The sequence below is a fragment of the Myxine glutinosa genome, unplaced genomic scaffold (assembly GCF_964187855.1).
Source record: "Myxine glutinosa unplaced genomic scaffold, kmMyxGlut1.1 SCAFFOLD_1700, whole genome shotgun sequence".
Classification (NCBI taxonomy): Eukaryota; Metazoa; Chordata; class Myxini; order Myxiniformes; family Myxinidae; genus Myxine; species Myxine glutinosa.
Window position 1 is genome coordinate 52,899 of NW_027617795.1, and position 25,319 is coordinate 78,217.

Here is a 25,319-nt window from a genome sequence, read left to right on the forward strand (position 1 = left end):
GGTGTCCTTGTGTTTTATATTTCTCCCTTCCCCCCCCCCCCCCCTTCCCATGCCTCCTCCCCCCGGGCCCTCTCCCTTCCACACATCTCCCTGCTCTCGGATGTTGTGTTTGTGTGCTTCCCCTTCTCCCCATCTTGTCTTCCGCTCCCTCTTTTTGGGTATTTTGTTTGTCTGGTTGATTTGTTTGTGAAGTAAATGTTAGCTCTTTCACGAGCCTCGATTCAGTATACAAAACAAAACAAAAAAACAAAAAAAATTTGGAGGGGAGGGGTGAGATTGGATTTTAGAAAGTGTACGATTAATGGGAAAGGAATATTTATTGCAAAATGAGTTTCTTGTGACCTCCGAGTCAAAAATACATTTAAGGACGCTGGATGGAGGATGGAGTGCAGGAGAGTTTAGGGAATGTAGAAAAAAGGCACTATAGGAGATGGAATTTTTTTTGGGGATGAATAGATTTGGTGAGCAAGTCGAAAGCATCCTTTTAAAGAAGAAGAAAAAGGTGTTATAATATATGACGGAATACAGAACTTGAGGGGAAAGTGTAAACATTGTAAGGTTAATAACAGTGAAAACTATCTGGGGAAATGGGGGAGAAACACGTGGTCGAAGAACGAACGAACGAATAAGAACGAATAAACGAATGAGAACAAAGAATAAGAACAGAGAAGGAAATGGTTTTGTTTGGTATTTTTGTTTTTTTTGAGTTGAGATTTACACAAGGAAGTAGGCTATGGGGTGAAAAGACTGGGAAAAGCAGAGAACGAAAGTTATTGGAGCACAAACGACGGACCACTGAGAGGAAAAACAAAGCCTCAAGGTTGCACACTGTACAAGACCTCAAAAGACACGAGACGAATTAACACGATTTTCTATACAGGTTTGTCATGCTATAACTAGAGAACGGATTAACGGATTTCAATGAAACCAACGCTGATGGATTCAGGGAACTCCTGGAAAGGTTTGCGTCAAAAAATAAACTAGAAAAAGCAGTCAGAGATTGCAGACCCTCGCCAGGACGTGCTTTCTTTGGTTTTTAAGGCTTTTGTGTTAAAACAAATATGGCGGCCGAACCACGTGACCGATGACATCATCATTTTTTTTTCTCCACCAATTTATCCCCTGGTGATGCTCAAGAAATTTCATCTTGATTGGATCAAGTTTTGTACTTGTCGAATTATGATGTCATAATGGAAGCACATATGACATCATCATTAGCATATTTTATTCCCCATGGAGAGTTCTTTAGAATGAGCCATGTCTCCATTTTTTCTATGCAGCGCTTTCAGAGATAGAGGTGCAAAATTTTTAGTTTTTTCCAAGATAGCGCCCATACCACATGACCTATGACGTCATAATTATAATTTAAAAGTTCTGCAGGTGGAGTTGCACCTATGGTGAAAATTTCCTGTCAATCGGACTAACGGTTGCAGAGAAAATCATATTTATTCTGTGCGGACAAATAGACTATGGAAAAGGCCATGTATAAGCTTCTGGGTGCATTTTTGGGTAAAAGTTGGGAACCTCACTTTTTAACATAATTACGGTATGCTGAATTCGATCAACTCGGTTCCCAAGCCGAATTTTGAGTTGTTTTTTTGAGTTTTGAATAAACTGCTGAAGAACTTGGGCATTGGTGAACTCACAGAGGAGACAATCAAATCTGCAGAAGCGTTCGTCTGCAGAATATATAATGTGCACAGAACAACCTCTGTTGATTCAGCACGACATATGTTGTTCTCCAAGACTGGTAAACCAGAAGCAATGTCACCGACAAGTGATGCTCTTCATTTCCATTTGATGCGAGTACACTATCAAGCCATGGTATGGAGAAATACTCATTGTGCCATACCTGACCTTCCTGCACCTGTGGAAATGGGATGGAAACGTGGTGATTCAGGACTTGAGCCTATTCTGATGTCACTGAGTCCAATCCCAGAAAGTTGCCTCGAGATGATTTGTTGTGCATGCCCGAAGCAATGCAAGACTCAACATTGCAAATGTCGCTATTCAAAGTTGAGGTGCACATCAATGTGTGCCTGTCAGAAACAGTGATGATCAGACCCTTTGTATGAATTTGATGTAGTTTGGCAAAACAACATGTGTGACATTCCTGAATGTTTGTGCTTCATGGCCATGTATACTTAATTTTGGAATAAATGGTTGTATGAAACATTGTCTTATTAAAACCATTTCCCATTTTATAGTGTCCAATTTCAATATCAGTTTAAATGTCTCTTTCAATATGTCACCAACCATAATATAGACTAGACGTATTTATGAAAAAAGGCCATGTATAAGCTTCTAGGTGCATTTTGGGGTTAAAGTTGTAAAGTTAAAGTAAAAGAGCTGCATGTCTATACATGATATATAAATGCTTGTTCAAAGAAATTGTCCAAAAATGGCAATTTTGCGGCCATTTTGTTTATGCTAATTAGAAGGTCAAAAACTCAACATTCGGCTTGGGAACCGGGTTAATCGAATTCAGCATACGCTAATTATGTTAAAAAGTGAGGTTCCCAACTTTTACCCAAAAATGCACATAACATTCACATTTCTCATAAATCCATCTAGTCTACAATGTTAAGCTTACCCTGTTGTCCATCTGTTGTCTTTATGTAATTTTCCACTACCCACAGCATTCGGCTGTCCACGACAACATGGCATAGGTGGGCAAAAAGTCACCAGACGGGTAGGTAGAATTCCCCTGCTCCGTGACCAATGAGAGCACTCCGGCGCCCAGTCCACCCACTCCCCCCACGGGTTTATAAAAAGCACCAAACACTGTACTCTTGGGGCTCTCCTTGGTTGCTGCCATTCCAAGCTCTGGTTGGTGGGCATCCCTCTGGTGGCTGGCACAATTGCTCTCTGGTTGTTCCTTGGTGGCTGACTCGCTCTTGCTTGGGTTATTGGCTGTCGCTCTCCTTGCCGTGCATGGCTGAAGGGCTCCTGGTGGTTCATGGTGTGTCAGCAGTGATTCGTGGTTTGGCCAAGCCCGTATGATCTAGTGGCCAAAATAAAAAAAGGGGCCTAAAATGTGAGAAACCCCTACCCACGGTAGAACAAGTCACAACCTATTTTTTCTTGAAGAGGGATGTTTGGGGAGTTAGAAAATCATGGTTGTGAACCTGAGATCATTGCACAACATTTTGAAAATCACGTTTACATATGTACCACTGCAGACTGCAAAAAATGGATTTAATCGCCACAGATTTTGGCTCATATTGGCTCATATATTTGTTAATACTGGTGCTACAAACACAGATTTGGTACCAAAATGTGCAGAATGATGACATATATATATGTGTAAAAACCATTTGTGATGTAACAAAGGCTTTTGTGTGACCTACAGGCAAAAATAGTGGAATTTTGCGCAATAAATCAGCTTCGGGTTTACCAATAAATATCAACTAAACAATTAATTTCTTCATAAGTATTTGAGTTGTATTACTACATATTACATCAAAATAACCCTCTATCATTCTCCTTTTTAGAAATATAACTCATAAAGATAAATCCGTTGAATTAATAGAGTTATTACCGAAACCATATGTCACCCCCCCCTAAAAGTAACCGACATTGATTAATTTATAATACATGTATATGCATTAACCAAACAAGAATGATTTTAAATCCAGTTGCAGAAAATCAATTTTGAGCTTGATTGCCTTTTTCTAAAACTACTGATATATACTTATCTTTAATTATTTCATTTCAGATGCTCGTGCTGACAATTGATCTGCAATTATGGATCTGGAACCACCTGTTGTGAAGCGTCGTAAAATTGACACTGACCACTGCATCATATGCTTTAAACCCCTCAACCCTAAAAAGCAAGAAGTTGTAAAGAACCCAACATTTAATGGTTTGAGTGCAATCTTCAAAGCAAGTCAAATCAGAAAAGATGACGTTTATGAAAGTATCTGGCCTTTGCAACAAGACATATTGAGTCTTGATTTGAAAGTATCATTCCACAAATCGTGTCGGGCCAAGTATACGAGCAAGTCAAATATCTCCACATCCAACCCCAGTGAGAGTGACCAGCAACCATGCACGTCTGCAGCAACAGAACACACCATGTTGCCCAAAGACGACATGTAGAGGCTTGTGAGAGAGATCCAGAATGCTTTCAATGCAGGAGACAGGGAATCCGCAATAACACTGACGAAACAACTTGAATCAGAGCACATAGCACCTTCGCAAGCACTACAACAAGAGTTCACAAATGCAGGTAGGACACAGTCTGCAACATTTGCCTACTGGGATACATTTATGCAGGGAGTAAACATCTTGCTGCGACTTCTGAGAGCAGAGCGCGAGGGACTGTTCGAACTCCATCTCATCGCCGTCTGTGAGACTATACCCTGGTGCCGAGCTGCAGACAGAGGAAATTATGCCAAATATTTGCCAGGATATTTGAATGATATGCTATCACTTCGGGAATTGCACCCAAAATCCTATCAATATCTGCAGGAAGGTGGATTTGTGGTCCGTAGGTCTTTGCGCCGGTTCAATGCTGTTGCTAGTGACCAAGCACTTGAACAAACAATTAACCGTGAGGGAAAGAGCCAGGGAGGTGTCATCGGGTTTACCTTGAGGAAAGGTGCCCTTACCAGATGGATGGTCACTCGACATGTCACAACACAATATACAGAGGCTTTTAAAGAACTCTGTGATGGGGACACTGAAGTAGCTTCCACAAACCACGCTGAGCATGGAAAGACAAGGATGGTAAGGGATGAACAAGATGTTACCAAGATCACGGAATTTGTATCAAACGCACAAAATCCGTTTGACCTACGTACTGTACCTGACGAATTGGTCAACATCGCCACAGGCCAGGTTGCTTCACAAGAAGTATCAAACGGACTTGGACATTTCTTAACAGACGCCCAGAAATGCAATAAAAGTTTTATCGAAAAGCGACTTCTTGCTGACCAAACCAAGAGTTTCTGGGAAACAGACTCACGAACAAAGACACCAACGTTTGCAGACATGTCAAAACCCATGAAAACCAACAAACGAGATAAATTGATGGTGGATTCAGAAGTACATTTCCGGCGGCTGCTTGCTGTCTCAAAGAAACGCGATGTCAGTCTGGAACAAGTCCTGACACATGAACTGGCTCCTGTGCCACCGTCCCTCTTCAACAATGATGGGACAATGCGAAAAACCAACAAGGCGGATCTGGCAAAGAAGTTAGAAGCTAATTGCGAGGAAGTCCAGGTGCTCGAACCCTCTGACCAACATGATACTGCTTATGTCATTGATGGGATGGCACTACTTCAGGCACTTGATGAAGCCCAGTTTGACACATTTGACGATCTCGGACGTACCATAATGCAGAAGATTCAGTCACTGCTTGCTAGTAACCAAGGTGTGACATCAGTTACATTGGTTTTTGACAGGTATGATGTACCACTCTCTATCACGCAGCTGGAAAGAGAACGTCGCACTGGTGGAGAGTCAACACCCAGATATGTCATCGATGGACAACGCACAGTTACAAACTACAGGAAGTTCCTGAAGAACACCACAAACAAATCAGCGCTTGCCGATTTCCTCTGCAGTTACTTGACAGTAGCCGCCCAATTGCAGCTTGAGGAAAACCAATCTGTCACACTGGCAGGAGGCTTTAACGATGGCCTGCTAGTTAAAGTTGTGGATCATAGAGGCATTCCGGGAACTACCTGAATTGTTCAGCACACATGAGGAGGCTGACACACGGCTCCTGCTACATGCTATCCATCTCGCCAGAGCACACACTCAAGGGTCATTGTACGATGTGATGACACTGACGTGTTGGTCCTACTCATCTATTACTGTGGGAAAGGCATGTTTGGGGACACCAAAGTGTACATGAATGCAGGTCACTGTACAAAAACAACGAATCGTCAGAGATTCATTCCTGTCAACAGAATAACGGACGACATCGGTCAGGATACGTCAAGTTGCTTGCCAGCATCACATGCTATAAGTGGCTGTGACACAACCTCCTCGCTGTTCAAAGTCGGGAAACGCACTGCATATTCGAAACTCAAGCAAAACATTGCACACTTGGCACCACTGTCACGGTTAGGCCAAACCAGAGATACAACCAATGTCGTCAGCACTGCCACAAAATATGCTCTGTCGTTGTATGGTTCAAAGTCAAGTCACACACTCGACCAACTTCGTTATGTTTATGCCTGCACAAGTGACAAACCAGCATCTCTCTTCCCACCAACAGACGATGCTTTCGAACAACATCTGAAGCGAGCAAATTACCAGGTGGCGATATGGACCCACAGCCATGTAGCGAAGCCTGTACTTTGGAACCCCGATGGTAATGGATGGCAGGTCAGAGACAACAAACTTGAGCCTGTCATGTTCCAAAAGGATGCAGCCCCAAGGGAGGTTCGAGATCTCACGCATCTCTACTGCACCGACGATGACTGTAGGCAGAGCAGAACATGTCATTGTATCTCTGCAGGACTGACCTGCACTGAATTCTGCTCGTGTAGTGCAGACGATTGTCCAAATGTTGATGATTCTGTTGTCTTTGACGACAGCACTGATGAAGAGCGTGACTGAACTTTTAAATGTATTACATGTATTACTTCATGTAATAGATGTACATAAGTTACAGTGCATGTTATGAATTCATTATCGTCATATGTGAAATAGCTTATATCAACATGATGTCTATAAAAGTCACTTTCACAATTGTGTCAGAATCTTAAGTCAATTCTTCATGTTGCATATCTGCTTCGGGATTTCTATCGGTCAGCATTAGTGGGGCGACATATGATTTCAGTTATAACTATATCATTTCAGTGACAATTATATCATTAGATATATTTTTCAAAGGGTAAATAAACTTGGATTATGTTGATGTAACAAGTATGACTGCAAGTCCAATATTTTTGAAGTAATTAATGTTTTTGTTGATATTTATTGGTAAACCCGAAGCTGATTTATTGCGCAAAATTCCACTATTTTTGCCTGTAGGTCACACAAAAGCCTTTGTTACATCACAAATGGTTTTTACAGATATATATGTCATCATTCCGCACATTTTGGTACCAAATTTGTGTTTGTAGCACCAGTATTAACAAATATATGAGCCAATATGAGCCAAAATCTGTGGCGATTAAATCCATTTTTGCAGTCTACAGTGGTACATATGTAAATGTGATTTTCAAAATGTTGTGCAATGATCTCAGGTTCACAACCATGATTTTCTAACTCCCCAAACATCCCTCTTCAAGAAAAAATAGGTTGTGACTTGTTCTACCTTGGGTAGGGGTATGCCACCCAAAATCTCATTTGGCCACTAGCCTAGTAGGGATGAGCTGCATAGTCACCAGACGGGTAGGTAGAAGTCACCTGCATAGACAGGCCTGCTAGGGACGAAGACTGCACTCTAGCAGGGCCCGCGTGCAACAGGTTTATTTTTGTCTCGTCTTCTCTTCTATTAGCCTCGTTCTCTCCAAGTGAAGTGATAAGGACTATTTGTTTAAGCTAATATGGTTCCAAAGTGCTGGTGTTATCAGCCACCATTGGACTTCGTCAAAACGGGGGCTTATGGATTGGGTCTCGTCCGTCCATTTGTGTGTGCGTCCGCAATCATATCTCTGAGATGTATTGACCGATTTTATTCCTACTTGGCACAAAAACAATAAATGATAATATGCACTTCATTTTCTTTCGAGATCAAATCCAAGATGGCCGACTGCTGACATTTTGGTGCTTAATTGTGTCCTCAACCATTTCTCGACATGCATGGACCATTTTTGTTCAAACGTGGCACAAGCAGAGTACATGACGGCATACACATGCACCTCACTTTATTTTGCGATCTGATCAAATATGGCCGACTGGTAGACTGGCGGCCATTTTAGTTGTAAATATATATAAAAAAATAACCACCTTTAGAGGCCATTTTTCCCCGCAAAGCGGAGGTTGGCCTTTTTCGGGAACCGTGGTTGTTGTTGTTTTTTTTTGGTCCCCTTTTTGAAGCAATAGCAATGTTTTACGGCCGGATGCCCTTCCTGCCGCCAACCCTTTTTGCCACCTTTAACGACAAGCAGGGAATTACCAGTGAACTGGTACTCAATTAGCCGACCTCGGAAGGTATGACAGGCTGAGTCAACCCCCCTGGCGTTAATTCAGCGATCGACCAGGATTCGAACCCAGGATCCTAGGATCCTAAGCTGGCACCCTAGCCACTAGCCCAACACCAGGGATTATACCAGGGACACCAACACCAGGGACAACACGAGCCCAACACCAACACCAGTTGTAAATGAGAAATGAAAAATGAGAAAAATATAATTTTGTGAATTGATATCCTGAAAAAATGGAAACACAATTTTTTTTTTTTTTTTATTTTATTTTATTTTTGTATACAAGATCGAGGCTTGTGAAAGAGCGAACATTTATCACACAGAAAGACAAACCGACAAACCGACACATAACCGACAAATAGAACAAATAACATCGGGAGCGGTAGAAAAGATGGGGAGAGAGGGGGAAGGACACAAACACAACATTTTAGAGCAGGAACCGAGAGACATGGAGACATCGAGAGATCTGTGGGAGGGAGAGGGCTTTGGGGGGGAGGCATGGGAAAGGGGGTGGGAGAGGCATAAAACATATGGACACTGCCAGGACTACCAGGAAAGAAGTTGGAATTACAAACAAGGTGGATCTGGGGTGAATTAGTGGGGGTAGAAAAGATCAAGGTTTTGGATGGGGGAAGATAAGAGATGGTGGTGAACAGCTGTTTTAAAGACCTGGAGGGAGGAGTGGGATTGAAGGGAGTGTGGGAGTTTGTTCCAGAGGCGGGAGAAAAGAGGAATGAAGGAGTGAAGGTGAGCAGAGAGCCGAGATTTCGGCAGTTTAACCATCAGAGGCTTGCTGGCAGATCTTGTGCGACCTGTAGGAATATTTGGGGGACAGAGCACAGAGAGAGCTGGGGGAGAAAGGCCGGAGAGGAGTCGGTAGAAGACGGAAAGACCACCAACCTGCCTGCGGTGAGTGAGTGAGAGGCCCTTGGAGTTCGCTTCATCACGGGAGATTCCAATGATTCTGAATGCTTTGCTTTCAACAGCGTGAAGACGAGCTAGGTGTGAGGCAGGAGCACCAGCCCAGAGGGGAGAGCAGTATTCCATTGAGCTGCGGATGAAAGCCTTGTACGTGGTGAGGAGCTCAGGTGTGCCAAGGAAGGACTTCGCATGACGGAGGATGCCCAGTCGGCGACTGGCTTTGCAGGCCAGCTTGGAAATGTGGTTTTCCCAAGAAAGATCATGGCAGATAGTGAGACCCAAAAGCTTGAGCGACAGAACTTCTTGGAGAGGATTGTTGAGAAAGTAGATGGGAGGGTTGTCCAGTCGATCTTTTCGGAGAGACATAGTAAGAGTGTGAGATTTGTCAGGATTGAAAGACATGTTCCACTTGTTTGACCAGTCTGTGATTTTGTCCAGGTCTTCAGAGAGTGAGGAGGCTGCAGACTGCCGATCTGAGGGAAGAGGAATGGAGCGGCAGAGAGTGGAGTCATCAGCAAAGAGATAGAGAGGATTTTCCAGAGAGTCGGAGAGATCATTGATAAAGACCAGAAAAAGCACAGGGCCCAGCACACTGCCTTGGGGAACTCCAGCCTGAACAGGAAGGGGAGATGAGAGAAATCCATTCAGGGCCACACGTTGACTACGACCAGAGAGGAAGTCCGCAAGCCATGCATGGAGATTTCCATGGATACCATAGGAGTAGAGTTTGGTGAGCAGAGCTGGGTGCCAGACCGTATCGAAGGCACCTGATATGTCGAGGGAGACAGCTCTGATTTCCTGTTTGGCATTGAGGACCTCCATCCATTTTTGAGACAGGAGAAGCAGCATGTCCAGAGTAGAGTGACCTGGTCTGAATCCAAATTGATGATCAGAGATCAAGCCATTGGAGAAGAGGAAAGATTTCATATCCGAAGCAATGATGGATTCCATGACTTTGCTGATAATTAATTGGGAGCAGGCTGATTGGTCTGTAGTTAAAAGGATCTGTTTTTGCACCTTTTTGCACAATGAAAGGGAAGTGTAATGTCAGACTGGATGCTCATCCATTTAAGACAGGACAACAATAATTTATAGGGTAAAGGAAACTAGCTAAAACTGCAGATGAGATTTGACTTGGCCCTACCAATATGGCCTAGATCAAAGCGACATTCAACGTGTAAGTTCCACCTAAAACTTACAATGAACATTTGCCCCCTTCAAATTATAATCGATCGATAATGCCTTCTCATCCTTCTTTTACGATTAATTATTCTGATTAGAAATGGTATGTCCTGTTACACTTTTCACCATCACTTCTGTTTCATTTCAGGGCAGTGACAAGCATTGGAAACAGCTCGAGGACATTCAAGAACATCGAAGGGATGCTAAAAAAGTCAATGATTCTTAAGGATCAATTGAACAAGAGCCAGGCACGCAGGTAAGGAAATGTTCCGATCTCCTGCTGGAGGCTCATAATTCAACGAACTTTATGGGATCTTTGTTCTTCTTATAGGCCAGGAAGAAGCAAAATGAAGAACAAGTATGCTTGATCAAAATTTGTACATTCAATACTCATATGTAATAATATAATAATATGTATATGTAATATGTAAATAATTACATAGGGACACTACTTTTAGCTCTGAGGTAAATAAGTAACGACCAGAAGTGGATATCTCAGATCACAAAATGATCACCAAGGGTAAGCCTCCCCCAACTTACCCTTGACGATCACCCATGACTTACCGGCGATCCAATCATGGCACATTTTGCTTGTACTGTCATATGACCTTGACCTTCAACATTTAAGGATATAATGTAAATTAAGAAAATGTGTCCCCACCTACATTGTATCCATCAAACTCAACATCATGAAAATTGGAGGAAAATGATGCAAGTTATGATAAAAAGGTGTTTTTAGTTCATTCGGTCACAATTCAGAAACTAGAACGCCACTCAGTAGAGCGCATACTCCCACCGTGGGTTTAGTTGGAATAATACGTTTTGTTTAACATCCCCTCTCCCCAAAACAATAAATGAAAAAGAAAGTAGGCCCGAACAGTCAGATAATTAATTTTGATATATCTCGGAATTAGAGGAGAAAAACATCATTTAAGAATAAGAATAAAAGCTTTAATGCAGTAAAACAGAAAAAATCTTTCCCCAAAAAATGTCCAAAATAAATTCCTGGATCCGGAATAATATCCTGAGCTTCACCAAAAACTAATCAATTCTTCCTTAATATCCCAAGGCCAATCATCCCACCAACTTTCATCCAAATCCATTCAGAACTTTTCCAGATATCTTGTTCACAAACACACGAACACACAAACATACGAACACACACACACGGACGGACACGATCGAATGCGTTACTCCCTTGCGGGAGTAATAAACCTGAAAATCGCAGAGTCAGAACCAGAATTATTTATTTGGTCTGGGAGGCCATGCGAGGTTTCTTCTTCTTCAGCCTCTCCCAACCCTGGGTGAATATGCGATCTTTTTTTAAAAAGTTCGAATTTTGCCAAATCTGTTTTATTCGTTTTGTTAATATACCTCAGCCATTGACAAACCTGGAACTAAGTCTTTATAAGTTCATCAAATACTGACACCGCGAATGACATTCGCCGAGCTAAATATTGATATCTCTTCTGAGGTAAAAAATATATATATATAAAAATAACAGTTTTAAAGCATTATACGTATCAAACGATACATTTTATGAAACGGCAAAACCTAATACACACTTTGGTGGTTTTAAAATGACAAAATATGTCTTTATTAGAAAAAAAGATGAACATTGAAGACGACGCTGCTAAAAAAAATACACCGCTCTAACGCATAACCACGAGTTTAAACTACATTTACAACAAATATGAAAACTATTTTCATATCACAATGTTAAATATAGAATATATAGAAGATAATGTAAAAAAAAATGAGCCCTATCTTCCAATGGTAAAAAAATCCTTCAAAAAATTCCTGGATCGGGAATAATATCCTGAGCTTCACCAAAAACTAAGCATTAATTCCTTATCCCAAGGGCAATCATCCCACCAACTTTCATCCAAATCCGTTCAGAACTTTTCCAGATATCTTGTTCACAAACACACACACACGGACACGAGTGAATGCATTACTCCCTGGCGGGAGTAAAAAAAAGTAGTTCAAGTACATGAAACAAATATCAGGTGCACAACTTCAATGCAGGGACACTATTATGGTGCAAGAACATCTTGGAAGGCCAAGCGGTCTTTGAGATTCCACATTGACAAAATTGAGTGATGAGAAAAGGTATTTTTTTCAGACTGCCATTTGACCTTGACCTTTAACTCGAAGGGGTATGATATAAATGAAGCTTAAATGTGCCGTGCTCTAGAATATGTAGAGAGGGAAATATTGTTCCGATTGGCCAAACCTTATTTGAGTTATGGTGAAAAATTTTAGTCTATAATTAGGTCATGACCTTATAATTGGATCAAGGTCAAACAATTTATGTCAGCCCCTCGTACTTTTTATTCCCATCATTGATGCGAAATTTCATTCCGAAAGTCCTTGAACATTGGCAGAAAAAGGGAGAAGAAACCTATATGGTGGTTTAGTACTCCAAGAGGTCTAATAATCTCTGGGTACAATTGAAAAGTGGGGGTCTTCTATAGTGGGAGGCTTAGATCCTTTAGGGGGATGCTTAAATAATCAGATAAATGCAGATGAACATGCAATTATAGAAGCATATAGATGATGATTAAGGCCTCAATTGGCAGTGAGAACTCTGATGAGAAAGGCAAGCGAAAGGATTGGGTGGGGGCTGCATTTGCCTCCCATATCCTAACCCTGCCTTCCCCTCTTCTCACGCTGCCTTCACTTCCCTTAACGCTGCCTTCCCCTCTCCTCACGCTGCCTTCACTTCCCTTAACACTGCCTTCCCCTCTCCTCACGCTGCCTTCACCTCTCCTCACGCTGCCTTCCCCTCTCCTCACGCTGCCTACCCCTCTCCTCACGCTGCCTTCACCTCTCCTCACGCTGCCTTCCCCTCTCCTCACGCTGCCTTCCCCTCTCCTCTCATGCTGCCTTCCCCTCTCCTCTCATGCTGCCTTCCCCTCTCCTCTCACGCTGCCTTCCCCTCTCCTCTCATGCTGCCTTCCCCTCTCCTCACGCTGCCTTCACTTCCCCTCTCCTCTCATGCTGCCTTCCCCTCTCCTCACGCTGCCTTCACTTCCCCTCGCCTCATGTTGCCTTCCCCTCTCCTCACGCTGCCTTCCCTTCACCTCTCCTCACACTGCCTTCGCTTCCCCTCCACTCACGCTGCCTTCCCCTCTCATCACACTGCCTTTCCCTCTCCTCTCATCACGCTGCCTTCTTCCCATCCTCCAATTCCCTTCCCCAATTCTTCCCTCCCCTACCCATTCTTGTCTCCCCCTACCCACTCTTCCCTCCCTACACATCCTCCCCCATCTCTCTACCTCTTACCCTCATATTTACCCCTCTCTCTCCCACCCAACCTCCCTCCTCTCTCTCCTCTCCCTCCCCTCACTCTGTTTCCCATGCTCCCACCTCTCCTCACACCACCTCTCCCTCCTAGTCCTAGAGTGTACAGTACAGCGACATGTGGTGAGGCTTCGCTCTCGCCCTCTCCTTTCTCCCTCCCCTCGTTCTCCCCTCTCTTTCACCCTCCAATCCCACCCCCTTTCCATCCCCACGCACCGTTCTCCTATCCCACCCCTCCCTCCTCCCCTCTACTCTCCCCTCCCCCACTCTCCCCTCTCTTGATACTCCCACCACGAAGCGACTTTGTGTTGCCCAGCAACGCCAGGTACTTTTGCGGGTGTAGAAATATAAACCGAGTTTTACTGGTATTAGTGATATGGTGGCTTTGTATGTAGCCTGCACCTTGATGAATTTGAATTGTCTATTGTTTGACTTTGAGTGTTGAGATCGTCGAGAGCTGAGTGTTGAGATCCCTTCCAAGGTAAGGCCTATTTTTAAATTGCTGTTGTGATGAGCACCTGTGAAGGAGGCGCTGCATCTCAAAGTATGTCATTTTCAGATGGGGATGTAAAAGCTGGATGTCCCGTCCGCATATATTACGTATGCACATGTTGTAAAGGAAGACCTGCTGCTCAGCAGGGTAGGTTGTGGTACAGTGTTATAAGCACAAGAACGTAGCATCCATGATCCATAAAATCTAGGGGAGGAGGTGGTTGAGGGTGATCCATTCACAAATGTGTGACGGAGCTGGTTGCCGGCAATCAGCAGGGATCAGGTGCCCCACCTCCTGATTGATACTGGGGCTCATATCAAATATAAACTCAATAAGGTCTTGTATAAAATGCTTCACTGGTGTGGGACCAGGAATGATGTATGATGTAGGCCACTCCAGCTATTACCTCACTGATCCTGACCAACAGGAAGTGCCTGTGCCATGACATCCACACTACACAGACGGGGTGGTGTGTGGCAAGCACACCCTGTTGGTCAGGATCCATATCGCAGTAGCTGGTGTGGCATTTCATTCCAAGTTGCACAAAAGGTAAGGGAGTTTATATTTCTTTGTACTGCATTTCCTCGTTTTCGCTGCACAGCAGGAACGATTATTGCAAAAACAGTAGGCCCAGGCATAAAAGTGTAACACTGTTTTTTCCCCAATGGGATGTCATCCGCAGTAAATCTCCCGAAGAAACGGAATGATTTTCTCAGCACATACTTATTACACGCCAAATTTAAGCGACAATTCTGCCAGATTAACCACAACATTAGCATGATTCAAAGAGAAGTTTCACCTTGTACTTTTCATAACTCTCAAGTATTTTGATCAAATGGAAGCTGCATTTTTGTCTTTCAGCTCGTTGCGGGCACCGTGCTTCCCGGATCCATCATCGGCCTAGGAAGAAAGTACCGATTCTACAACACGTCATTTCACATGTACACGCTCGACAGACCCACACACACGCACACATTCTAACAGCACTCACTCGCATTGTCGAGCGGAGTTGGCTCAACATCTTGCCTGTTCTATGTTCTTTTTGGCGGTTTGATTACTTTTGGCCGCAAAATGAAAACGATATTGCTTGCCTTTGTAGTAGTCACTGGAGGATGTCCAGATAAATCACTGTGCTCTTTAAATGCTGCCATGTGAGTAAACCTAATTAAATGCAAAATATATTGGGTGTCGAAGAAAGCAAACGGACTTTTTGTTGCAAGCAGAGCTGGTGCCACAAAAGCAGTCCTTGAAGCTCACTGGTTTAGTCAAGCAGTTGTCAAAGAGCCAAAGCAGTTGTGCGTTCCCAAGGCTGCGGTGGGCATTCTCCGAGCAGCGGATTTCAAAAATGGCAGGTCACTTCCAGTGCTGGCTTCCAGTCTTCTGCAATATTCAAAGATAATGTGATTAGTGATATTGGGAGGTGCAGTTACGCCATTGCAAGATAGGATTACGAGCTCAACTTTCTTCAACTATCATTGCATCGAGTTAACACACGGATTTTGAACCTTATAAACAGTCAGGTAATCTATGTAAAGACGCAGGTATGGTATTTGAAAACCTCATAACCCTGATCAACTAATTCGTTTCTACTTTTCCATGGAATTGCCTGCAGCTGAAGCATCGTAATGGAAAGTTATCCGGGATCGGAGGATGCAAATCATCAATTGTTAGGAGGATCAAATGATTCCATGCATGATTGTACTCAGGATGAAATTGAGATGCCGGGTAACTCACATGACTTGGGATGGACAAAAAGACTAACTAAACCGTTAGTCCATGAATTTTGCCAAGAGTCTGGACCACAGCACAATCTTCCAGTCGATGCTTCTCCGCTAGATTACTTTTTTCTACTCTGGCCAGAATCTTTGTTTGAGACAATTGTACGAGAAACCAACCTTTATGCAGAACAGCGCATTGCAGAGTCTGGCAAAGCAGACCCACTGTGGTTCCCAACGAGAAAGAATGAAATGATGGCTTTCTTTGCCCTTGCGATCATGATGGGAATCAAGTCCGTCCCCCGGCTTTATTGCTACTGGACCAGAAACCAGGCTCTGCGGTGCGAGTGGATCTCCGGGACAATGTCGCGTGCACGTTATGCCAAAATCAACCAGTACTTGCAGCTACGAGACAATTCTTGCCAGCCCCTGCGGAATCATCCTGACTATGACCCAATATACAAGGTGCGTGATATGATCAACGTGGTTAAGAGGAATTTTTCACGGTGGTACTGCCCTCGTAGAGAGTTGAGCGTTGATGAGGGCATGATTCCATTCAAGGGGCGCCTTTTCTTTAAGCAGCACATGCCGAGAAAGCCCGTGAAGTGGGGAATCAAAGTGTGGGAACTCTGCGAAGCCGAGACTGGTTATTGCCTGAATTTTGACATTTACACTGGACGCAACCGCCAAGAGAGGCCTACAAAAGGCCTTGGCTATCAGGTCGTGATGCACTTGTTGCATGGCTACCAAAACAAAAATCACCATGTTTACTTTGACCGTTTCTTTTCCATGCCTGAGCTTCTTGAAGACTTGCTTTACCAGCACGGCACGTACGCCTGCTCCACGGTCAATCTCAATCGTCGAGGTATTCCACCATCGGTAAAAGAGCTCAACCTTCAATGTCGTGGTGATGTGGCTTACTTTCAGAAAGGCTGTCTGCTGCTTACGATGTGGCGTGACCGACGTATAGTGGCTATCCTGTCTACTAGCCAGGTTGGAAGGATGGAGCAGATGCCTGATGGGAAGCGTAAGCCACAGGCAGTAATTCGGTATACCCAGTACATGGGAGGTGTTGATCGATCTGATCAGTACCGCAGCTACTACTCTGTCGGTCGCTCCTCCAAGAAGTGGTGGCGATACATCGTGTGGTTTCTCATGAACCTTGCCATCGTTAATGCATGGCTGTTGTTCCGTGAATCGAAACATGCACAACCTCCGACCAAAAACTATGACCACCTTCGTTTCCGACTCGATTTGGCTGAGCAACTCCGAGCTGGTTTCTCACGGCATAGTCTCCAAAGGGGCCGAAAAGCTCGTGCGAAGGTTAGCGAGAGATGCGTGAAGGCCGTCGGTGCCCACCGCTTGTTGAGATTGCCACGGCACAAGAGGGCATGCCGTGAATGCTCCAGAAAAGGTCGCAGAACACCTTCCGGTGGGCAAATTAGAACGTCTTTCAGTTGCAACCTTTGCGATCTTCCACTGTGCCGTACCCTTTGCTTCAATGAATACCACAGCAGCATACCTTGCACTGAACCAACTACAAACAGCTCTAGCCTAGGAAATGAGTGAAGATAGTTTGCAATATGTGCTGCAAATGCAGAGGCCATTGGACTACCAATGAGAACTTAAACAGACAGGTAAAGATTCTTTGCATTCATTATTTAATTCTCAAGACTGAGCAAATAATGAGATCTGAAAAACCATCTGTTTTTTTACCAAATGTTTTCCGATTTTGGAATTAATATTGACAATAACTGTTCTTACATCATCGGTTCGTACAGGTGGCTCGGAACTTGAAGGGTCAATGACAAATGTCTTGCAGTGTTCATGTGAACTTCTACCATCGTGACGTAATCGTAGTGGATGAAACATACTCGGGTAGCTGCCTGCTAATGGGTGTTTTGTAAAAGAACGATAAACAGTACCGCAACTCCTCAAACACGTCCTGATGGATACCTCTGCCTGAGGAACCGATGAAACCTGGAGATTTATCCGCAGACACAGTGAGGACTGGAGGCAATTCGAGGGAAATGAAAAGCAACAATCTCAAACCATCGTTCTTTCAATACCTGTGCGCAATTTGCTTCAGAACCTAAGAAACTGTGATAACGCTGATATTATATTTTTTATTCATTCGCAATCTTAGGAGCCATCTACATATTACACACACAAAAATAGTGAACTTTTTGGTTTCCTAAATCTCCTCATAATCCCTTACATCTCCTCTGACATTCCTTTGCTTTTCACCCCATTTCAGTCTAACTCTCATTTTTTTTTACATAGAGGTGTACACTTGTGTTTGGTTGTACAAGGTTTATGTCTGTTTGAAACAAGTGTTATTTTGAGGTATAGTGAAAGTTTAAAGGTATTCTTCAGAGTTCTCTCTTTTCCTCCCCAATATCCTTCCTCTTCCCTTCCTTTTCTCAAATGACAATTTACTTCACACCCACCACCCCTCCTCTGTATCCAATATATAAATGGCCGCCACTACGAGGAAAACGATTGCAGAAGGTTCTACAAAACTTTCATTCATTTTTTTTTCCTTGCATCGGGATTCCGCACAAATTTTGACTGAAATTCAGGACGTGGAATTTGTCGACGTCATTTTGAGAACAAACGTCACAAGAATGCGATCTTCTGTTCTTAGCTTCATAACTCACCGACTCCAGAATGCAACTTGAAATTTGTAGTTCGGAAACTTGAAATGCTCGTAGTTGCAGACGATTCGATAGATGTGTGACGTGTTTCCTTGGCTAGTGTCAAATAACGTCGTGAATCAAGTCGTTTGTTAATTCGAGAATTGGAGGCAAGAAAGAGGTCATTGTGGGTAGGTCTTACAACCAATCGCTATGTAGGAGTAGTGACAATCATGAATAGGAAAGGCAAATATGATTCCAGGGTGTATGTGCTAATGCAAAAGTATTGAAATACCAATGAAAAAGGCCAACCACTGCCAAGGCCAACCCCTGCTGTGCAGGGAAAAATGGCCTCTAAAGGTGGTTCTTCTTCTTCTGCAATCAAAAATATTGTTTTTCGCGAAACAGAGAAATCCTAATATGACTCAGCGAGAGCATTATGTGTGTGCAATGTGGATTCCCGTACTATCTGAAAAATGTATTCGTTTGGTTATCATATTATGTAAGTGAATGAGAGGTAGGATTGACAAGGCTGGAATATATTAAATGGTGTCATCAGTAGTTCAAGATATAAAGTGAAATGTTTTTAAAATGTTGAAGAAGAACGAGTGTGTCCGCGAGATAAAAAGACGTCATGCCAAAATGCCATACGTAGGTACCAGTAGGTACCATGAACACAGTAGGAGCGCAGTTTATACCATGGTATATTTCATCATGGCTTTTTGGTCTCTGTAATCAAGGTGACTTTAACTTCCATCAAGCATTTCCAGCTGCATTTCCACATCATCATCATGATCAGTACAGAAGTAGAGGACTGGGTCCTGTTGAAATCTTCCTGTCTTCACATCCTTTCGTTGATAAATTTGGGAAATACTTATGAGGACTGCAAGACAGATCTTGCGCAGGCTAAACTTCCTGGGTACCTCGCCCACCTACGGTGGATGGAGGATATGTTTTCACGCTTGTTTGTTTGTCTGTCGGTCTGTCTGTCTGTGAGCAGGATATCTCAAAGGGTTATGGATGGATTCAGATGAAACTTGGTGGATGAGTTGGGTAGATGACTAAAACAGGCCGATTCGATTTTGGTTCAGGTCCGAATCCAGATCTGACCTATCAGTGGGATACAAAACGTAAAGTGTTCAGCCTGGTGGAGGTATGCTCTCTCCATCGAGTGCTATTCTAGTTTGGCAATGTTTCTACGAGTGCAAATCGAAATGTGCTGTACTGCACGTCATATGACCCATGAATAGATTTTACATCCATACAATGCAAGGGGTCCATGGTACGGGCAAGGGATGTTAAAATAGTCGAGTCTTACACCTGACAAATATGCATTTCCAAAATGTTTTTTCCACGTTTTGATGAGTGCAATGAGTGCATTTTGCCGAATAAAAGACGAGGATAAGGAGTACGGTACGTAAAAGTTATAGGATGTTTAACCACAACCAAAGCCCTTCCATGCACAGGAAATACGTATATCGATAGCTCCAAATGCAACAGAAACCAACTCTTCTTCAATATTTGCTCCATTTTTTGTAGTGCGTTGTCCCATTGCAGTGTACATTGCGGACAGCTCTGCAATTCAGGGAGACCCCAAATGATGTCTCATTGTACACAAATTCCATACAAATGTGCATCAACTGCTCCACCTAGTGATTGGAGAGGTACACACATGACAGATACGTACCCATTCAAACCATCGTGAATTGTGCTCATTTCAGGTTCAGGGAAAAGTACACATTCCCCTTCTGCATTAAAAAAAATTCCCGGGAATTGTGCTCAAGTCCGACCAAGATCCTGCTAGAAAGGCACTCGGAAGAGAGCGTACCTGCGCTAGGCTGAACAGTTCACGTTTTGTATCCCACTGATAGGCCGGATCTGGATTCGGACCTGAACCAAAATCGAATTGGCTTATTCTTGTCGCCAAACCAACTCATCCACCTAGTTTTGTTATAATCCATCCACACCTTTTTGAAATATCATGCTATATGTCGTTTTTGGCTGCATATCTCAATGATGAAGAATCACTTAGGAAGATTTTTAAAAAATTCTCTGATCGGATCCCCATCTTTACCAAAATCAAAAAATTTCTCAGTGTCACTCAACCAACCTTTCCACCAAGTTTTGTCCGAGTCCGTCCACAAGTTTTTAAGATAACCTGTTCACAGACAGACAGACAGGGGTGAAAACAAGCTCCGTCGACCTTTGGTGGCGGACGCAATTAACGAAGTGCGCCATTTGTCGGTAAGAAGAAAAATAAAAAATACATTCAAAAACATCCAAATGTCTTCTTCGATTGAAATAAGAAGCAATCAAATGTCGACGAAATGATAACGATTTCTTTCAATACCCTTTCACCTGCATTTAATTTGCCATATTCAATGAAAGATGCATTTGCTTGGATATTCATGTCCATTCCAAAGACGTCTGCTTGTTACGATAAGTGTGTGGAGGGCTGACAGGAGAGCCGAGAGGTATGCACACTCACCTTTCAGCTGCCTAACCTGGGTTTGATTCTCCACTAAACTATCAATTGTCTCGGTGATTCACAGTCAGGGCAATGCATCAACGTCCCTCGGATGGATGGTGAGTCGGAGGACCCATCTTCCGGAATTGGCTGTTGATGGATGTTAAAAGATGAGTTGACGGGTTATTGCAGGAACCTTAAACAAATTCCAAATTCCTGCCGCATTCAGTCCATTGTTGAGCCTGAGCAGCTGGTTTGGGAAGACTTGGGATGAAATATTCCCCGGCTATTGAAGAATTAGTAATAGTAGTAGTTTGATGTCTGTGTGAAATGAATCATTGATCCGCGGTTCTTTTCTTGCTCAGTGTTATTTGTTAAAGGGATGTCGTCACTGTGTGCTGGAATAAAGATATGACACTGTATACTGGACTGGAATGGCCTGCTGTCATGTCTGGCTTTCTTTCTAAAACAAAGACAGCTAATAGCCCAGCGGCTAAGTCGAAAAATATGGCAGTATATTTCACTTTGTGGAGAAATTATGAAACTTTGCACACAGGTTGGGGACCCCAGTAGGAACATTTTTCGATTAGGACCCAACTCAGCATAGGCCAAAGGTCAACAACTTTGTCAAATTTCTAAAATCCTCAATTTTCATCTGATTGACTTGAAATTCGAAGAGCATTTACATATCAGGTCACTGAATACAACCACCAATTATTTTTGAGGTCAACATAGGCCAAATGGTCAACATAGGCCAAAGGTCAACAAGTTTGTCAAATTTCTAAAATCCTCAATTTTCATCTGATTGACTTGAAATTTGAAGAGCATTTACATATCAGGTCACTGAATACAACTAGCAATTATTTTTGAGGTCAACATTGGCCAAAAGGTCAACATAGGCCAAATTTCTAAAATCCTCAATTTTCATCTGATTGACTTGAAATTTGAAGAGCATTTACATATCAGGTCACTGAATACAACTAGCAATTATTTTTGAGGTCAACATTGGCCAAAAGGTCAACATAGGCCAAATTTCTAAAATCCTCAATTTTCATCCGATTGACTTGAAAAGGAACGATCTTGAATGACCTGGACATGGTTTATGGTTTTCCACCTGTAAAAGAAAACATGCGTTAATACAATAATGATAACGAACTTTGATGTCTGCAAAGAACTTTCTTGCATAAAAAAGGAAATCTTCTGTCTTAACCTAAACTAATGCAAACGGATGGCAGCACTGAAATAATATGGGGTGCTAAGTAAATTCATATGGGGTGCTAACTGATCACCTGTTCACCCAAATTGTCATGGGGTTCACCCAAATTGAGGTTATGTTTTCACCGCTGTTTGTGAACCGCTGTTTCACCGCTGTTTCACCTGTCTGTTTCACCGCTGTTTCACCGCTGTTTCACCTGTCTGTTTGTGAACAAAATATCTCAAAAAGTTGTAGATAGATTCGGACGAAATTTGGCAGAGATGTAGCGTATATAACAAGGACGAAATTATTAGATTTTGGTGAAGATCCGGATTCGGATCCGGCTACTAGAATTTTAAAGTGATTCTTCACCATTGAGAGATCGGACCAAAACCGATACATAGCAAGATATCTCAAACAGTTATGGATGGATTTGGACGAAACTTGGTGGACTGGTTGGGTGTCTGACAAGGACGATTCGATTCGATTTTGGTTAAGATTTGAATACGGATTCGGATATGAGAATTTTTATTTTTTTTTAATTTGGGAGATAAGGCCAAAAATGATACATAGCAGGATATCTCAAAAAGTTGTGGACGGATTTCGACGAAACTTGGTGAACCGGTTGGGTGTCTGACAAGGACAAACAGGTTCGATTTTGGTGAAGATCTCAATATGGATTCGGATATGAGAAATATTTAATACTTAAGTGATTCTTCACCATTGGGAGATAGGGCCAAAAACTAGACATAGCAGGATATCTCAAAAAGTTGTGCATGGATTTGGACGAAACGTGGTGGACAGGTTGTGTGTGTGACAAAGAAGAATCTATTCAATTTCGGTGAAGATCTGAATATGGATTCGGATATGTCAATTATTTAATTTAAGTGATTCTTCACCATTGAGTGATATGACCAACCAGGCGGAGGTATGCTCTCTACTGAGTGCCGTTCTAGTTTTGTATGCAAAATGTGGCTGCTGGTTGCATCATTACTGAGAGCGCATCTGTGTCGCTGATGCAGTGCCCCCTGTTACCAGCAAGCAGGTACTAATTTTGCTGACCTCGGAAGGATGACAGGCTGAGTCAACCCACCTGGTGTTATTTAACAAATGGTGTTATACAACCCACCTGATTGTATTATTGGATGCCACATTTCCAACCCACCTGGTGTTATACAACACACCTGGACAGCCAGGGGCTCAAACTCAAGAACCTAAGATCTCAAGCCAGCCACCTTAACCCTAAAGCCAACACCAGAGGTGTGTTCAGTTACTACGTTTCTTGTAGATTGCTCGTCAAGTCGCTTAAGCACTCAAGTAAGCACTCCATTTAAAACTGTAGATAAGGAACGACTGGCCTGGCAAGTGTTAGCTGGCTGACTAGTAAATGAACACGCCCCAGGCCTACAATGCATAGAATAATACTTCAATTTTAAAAAGGAGATTTTAAAGATCGTTAAAAAACCGGAAGTTTAGCACAACTGAAGTAGTATTAAATACAGTGGCCTGCAAAAGTATTCACCCCGTACCAATAATGTCACATTTAGATTTAGTACACCCACTCTCCACAGGAGCGGCAGGAAGGGTCATGTTATTATCTTATATGCAGTATATAGATTACAGTAGATCTTGGCTTTGTTCCGTTAGTCTGTGGTGGATGCAATCCACCTACAATGCCTCAAGGACATCGGGATTCCTCCAAATTTCTTTCAGTTTCATGTTAAACAGCAGTTGCGACTTAATAAAAAGGCAATCAAATGTGTTTGTGATTTCTTTTAAAATTTTCTAGAAAGGGTGCCACACTATATGCCAAGATAAGCTATTTATACACATTAATACGGCGCTTGCAATAGGAGGAAAATACACCGGGAGGAGAGGGGGATACTATTTGAATTAATATTGTTTTAAACTAACAATAATATTATGCTATTGAAGCACGCGGTACTACGCGCGTGACTTGCTACCAAGGAGGAAGCGGACAACGCGGTGAGTTTATAGTTCTTTATTCCAAAGAGGTCAATGTAGCACTGGCGCGCTCCGGGCTGCGCACCCGGTGTATATCCTGAGGCCACGCCTACCCCTCGGGCGTGGCCGCCGCCCACTTGGTGCGCGGAATGATGTCACCACGCCAGTGGGCTTTCGTGTCCGCCACACGCGCCCCCCCAGAATTCCCGCGCACCTGGAGGGCCAGTTTGCGGGGCAAACGGATGACGCGGCCGAAGCGCCCTCTGGTGACCGGCGGTGTCCGGGGTGCAGGGATGCCAGGTGGGATGCCCCCGGCTGTACCCGGGATGGGTGCCGGACCGGGGGGGCGGCGTGCCTGCGGGGCTGGGCGGTGCCGGGGTCCGCCCGCAGGGGGGCGGCCCCGACGCGGGGGCCGAGCCACCGGCGGTGGGTGGTCCACGTCGAGGTGGGCCGGCTTGAGGCGGTCTATGGAGACCCGGTCAGTAGTGCCGCCGATGTCCAGGGTGAAATGTTTCACCCCGGTCTCCAGCATGCGGAAAGGCCCGTCGTACGGGGGCCGCAGTGGTGTCCGGTGGGCGTCGTGCCGGACAAAGACGTACTCCGCGGTGCGAAGCTCCAGGGCGACGTGTGTAGGTGGGTGCCCATGGTGCGCCGTCGGCACCGGGGCGAACCTCCGGGCGGTCTCCTGCAGCGCAGAACACTCCTGCGCCGCGGACCAAGGTGCCGTGGGGTCGGGGAGGAACTCGCCCGGCACCCGCAGTGGTTGTCCAAAGACCAACTCCGCCGCGGATGCGCGCAGGTCCTCCTTGGGCGCCGTCCGGAGGCCCAGCAGGACCCAGGGGAGCCTGTCGACCCAGCCGCCGTCGCGGAGGGTGGCCCGGAACGCGGCCTTCAACGAGTGGTGGAATCGCTCGCACAGGCCGTTGGCCTGGGGGTGGTAGGCCGTGGGTCGGTGCAGCTGGACCCAGAGCCCCCGCGCGACCGCGGCCCAGAGCTCCGAGGTGAACTGGGGGCCGCGGTCGGACGAGATGTCCGAGGGGGCGCTGAACCGGGTGACCCAGGTGGCGATGAACGCCTGCATGACGTCTACCGCCGTCGTCGCCGCCAAAGGCACGGCCTCCGGCCACCGGGTGGTGCGGTCCACCATGGTGAGGACATGGGTGAAACCCCACGAGGGGGGCAGAGGTCCCACCAGGTCCACGTGAACGTGGTCGAACCGACGTTCCGGCACCGTAAAACGGGGCCAAGGGGGCCTGGGTGTGTCGGTGCACCTTTGCGCGCTGGCATGCGAGGCACGTCCTGGCCCAGCCGCGGACGGCCTTCCGGAGGCC

At 44.3% G+C, this 25,319-nt stretch overlaps 1 protein-coding gene across 1 annotated transcript in view; it reads left to right on the plus strand.

The window, feature by feature from the left end:
- The window catches only part of LOC137421708 (BLOC-1-related complex subunit 8), a gene marked incomplete at its 5' end in the record, with an annotated part of 64,710 nt that extends 49,498 nt beyond the window's left edge, over nucleotides 1-15,212 (plus strand). The window contains 2 exons of the mRNA XM_078769220.1: nucleotides 10,360-10,467; nucleotides 14,872-15,212. Of these exons, the coding sequence (XP_078625346.1) occupies nucleotides 10,360-10,467; nucleotides 14,872-14,914 (151 nt within the window). The remainder of the gene's footprint in view (nucleotides 1-10,359; nucleotides 10,468-14,871) is intronic.
- Nucleotides 15,213-25,319: the final 10,107 nt, after the last annotated feature.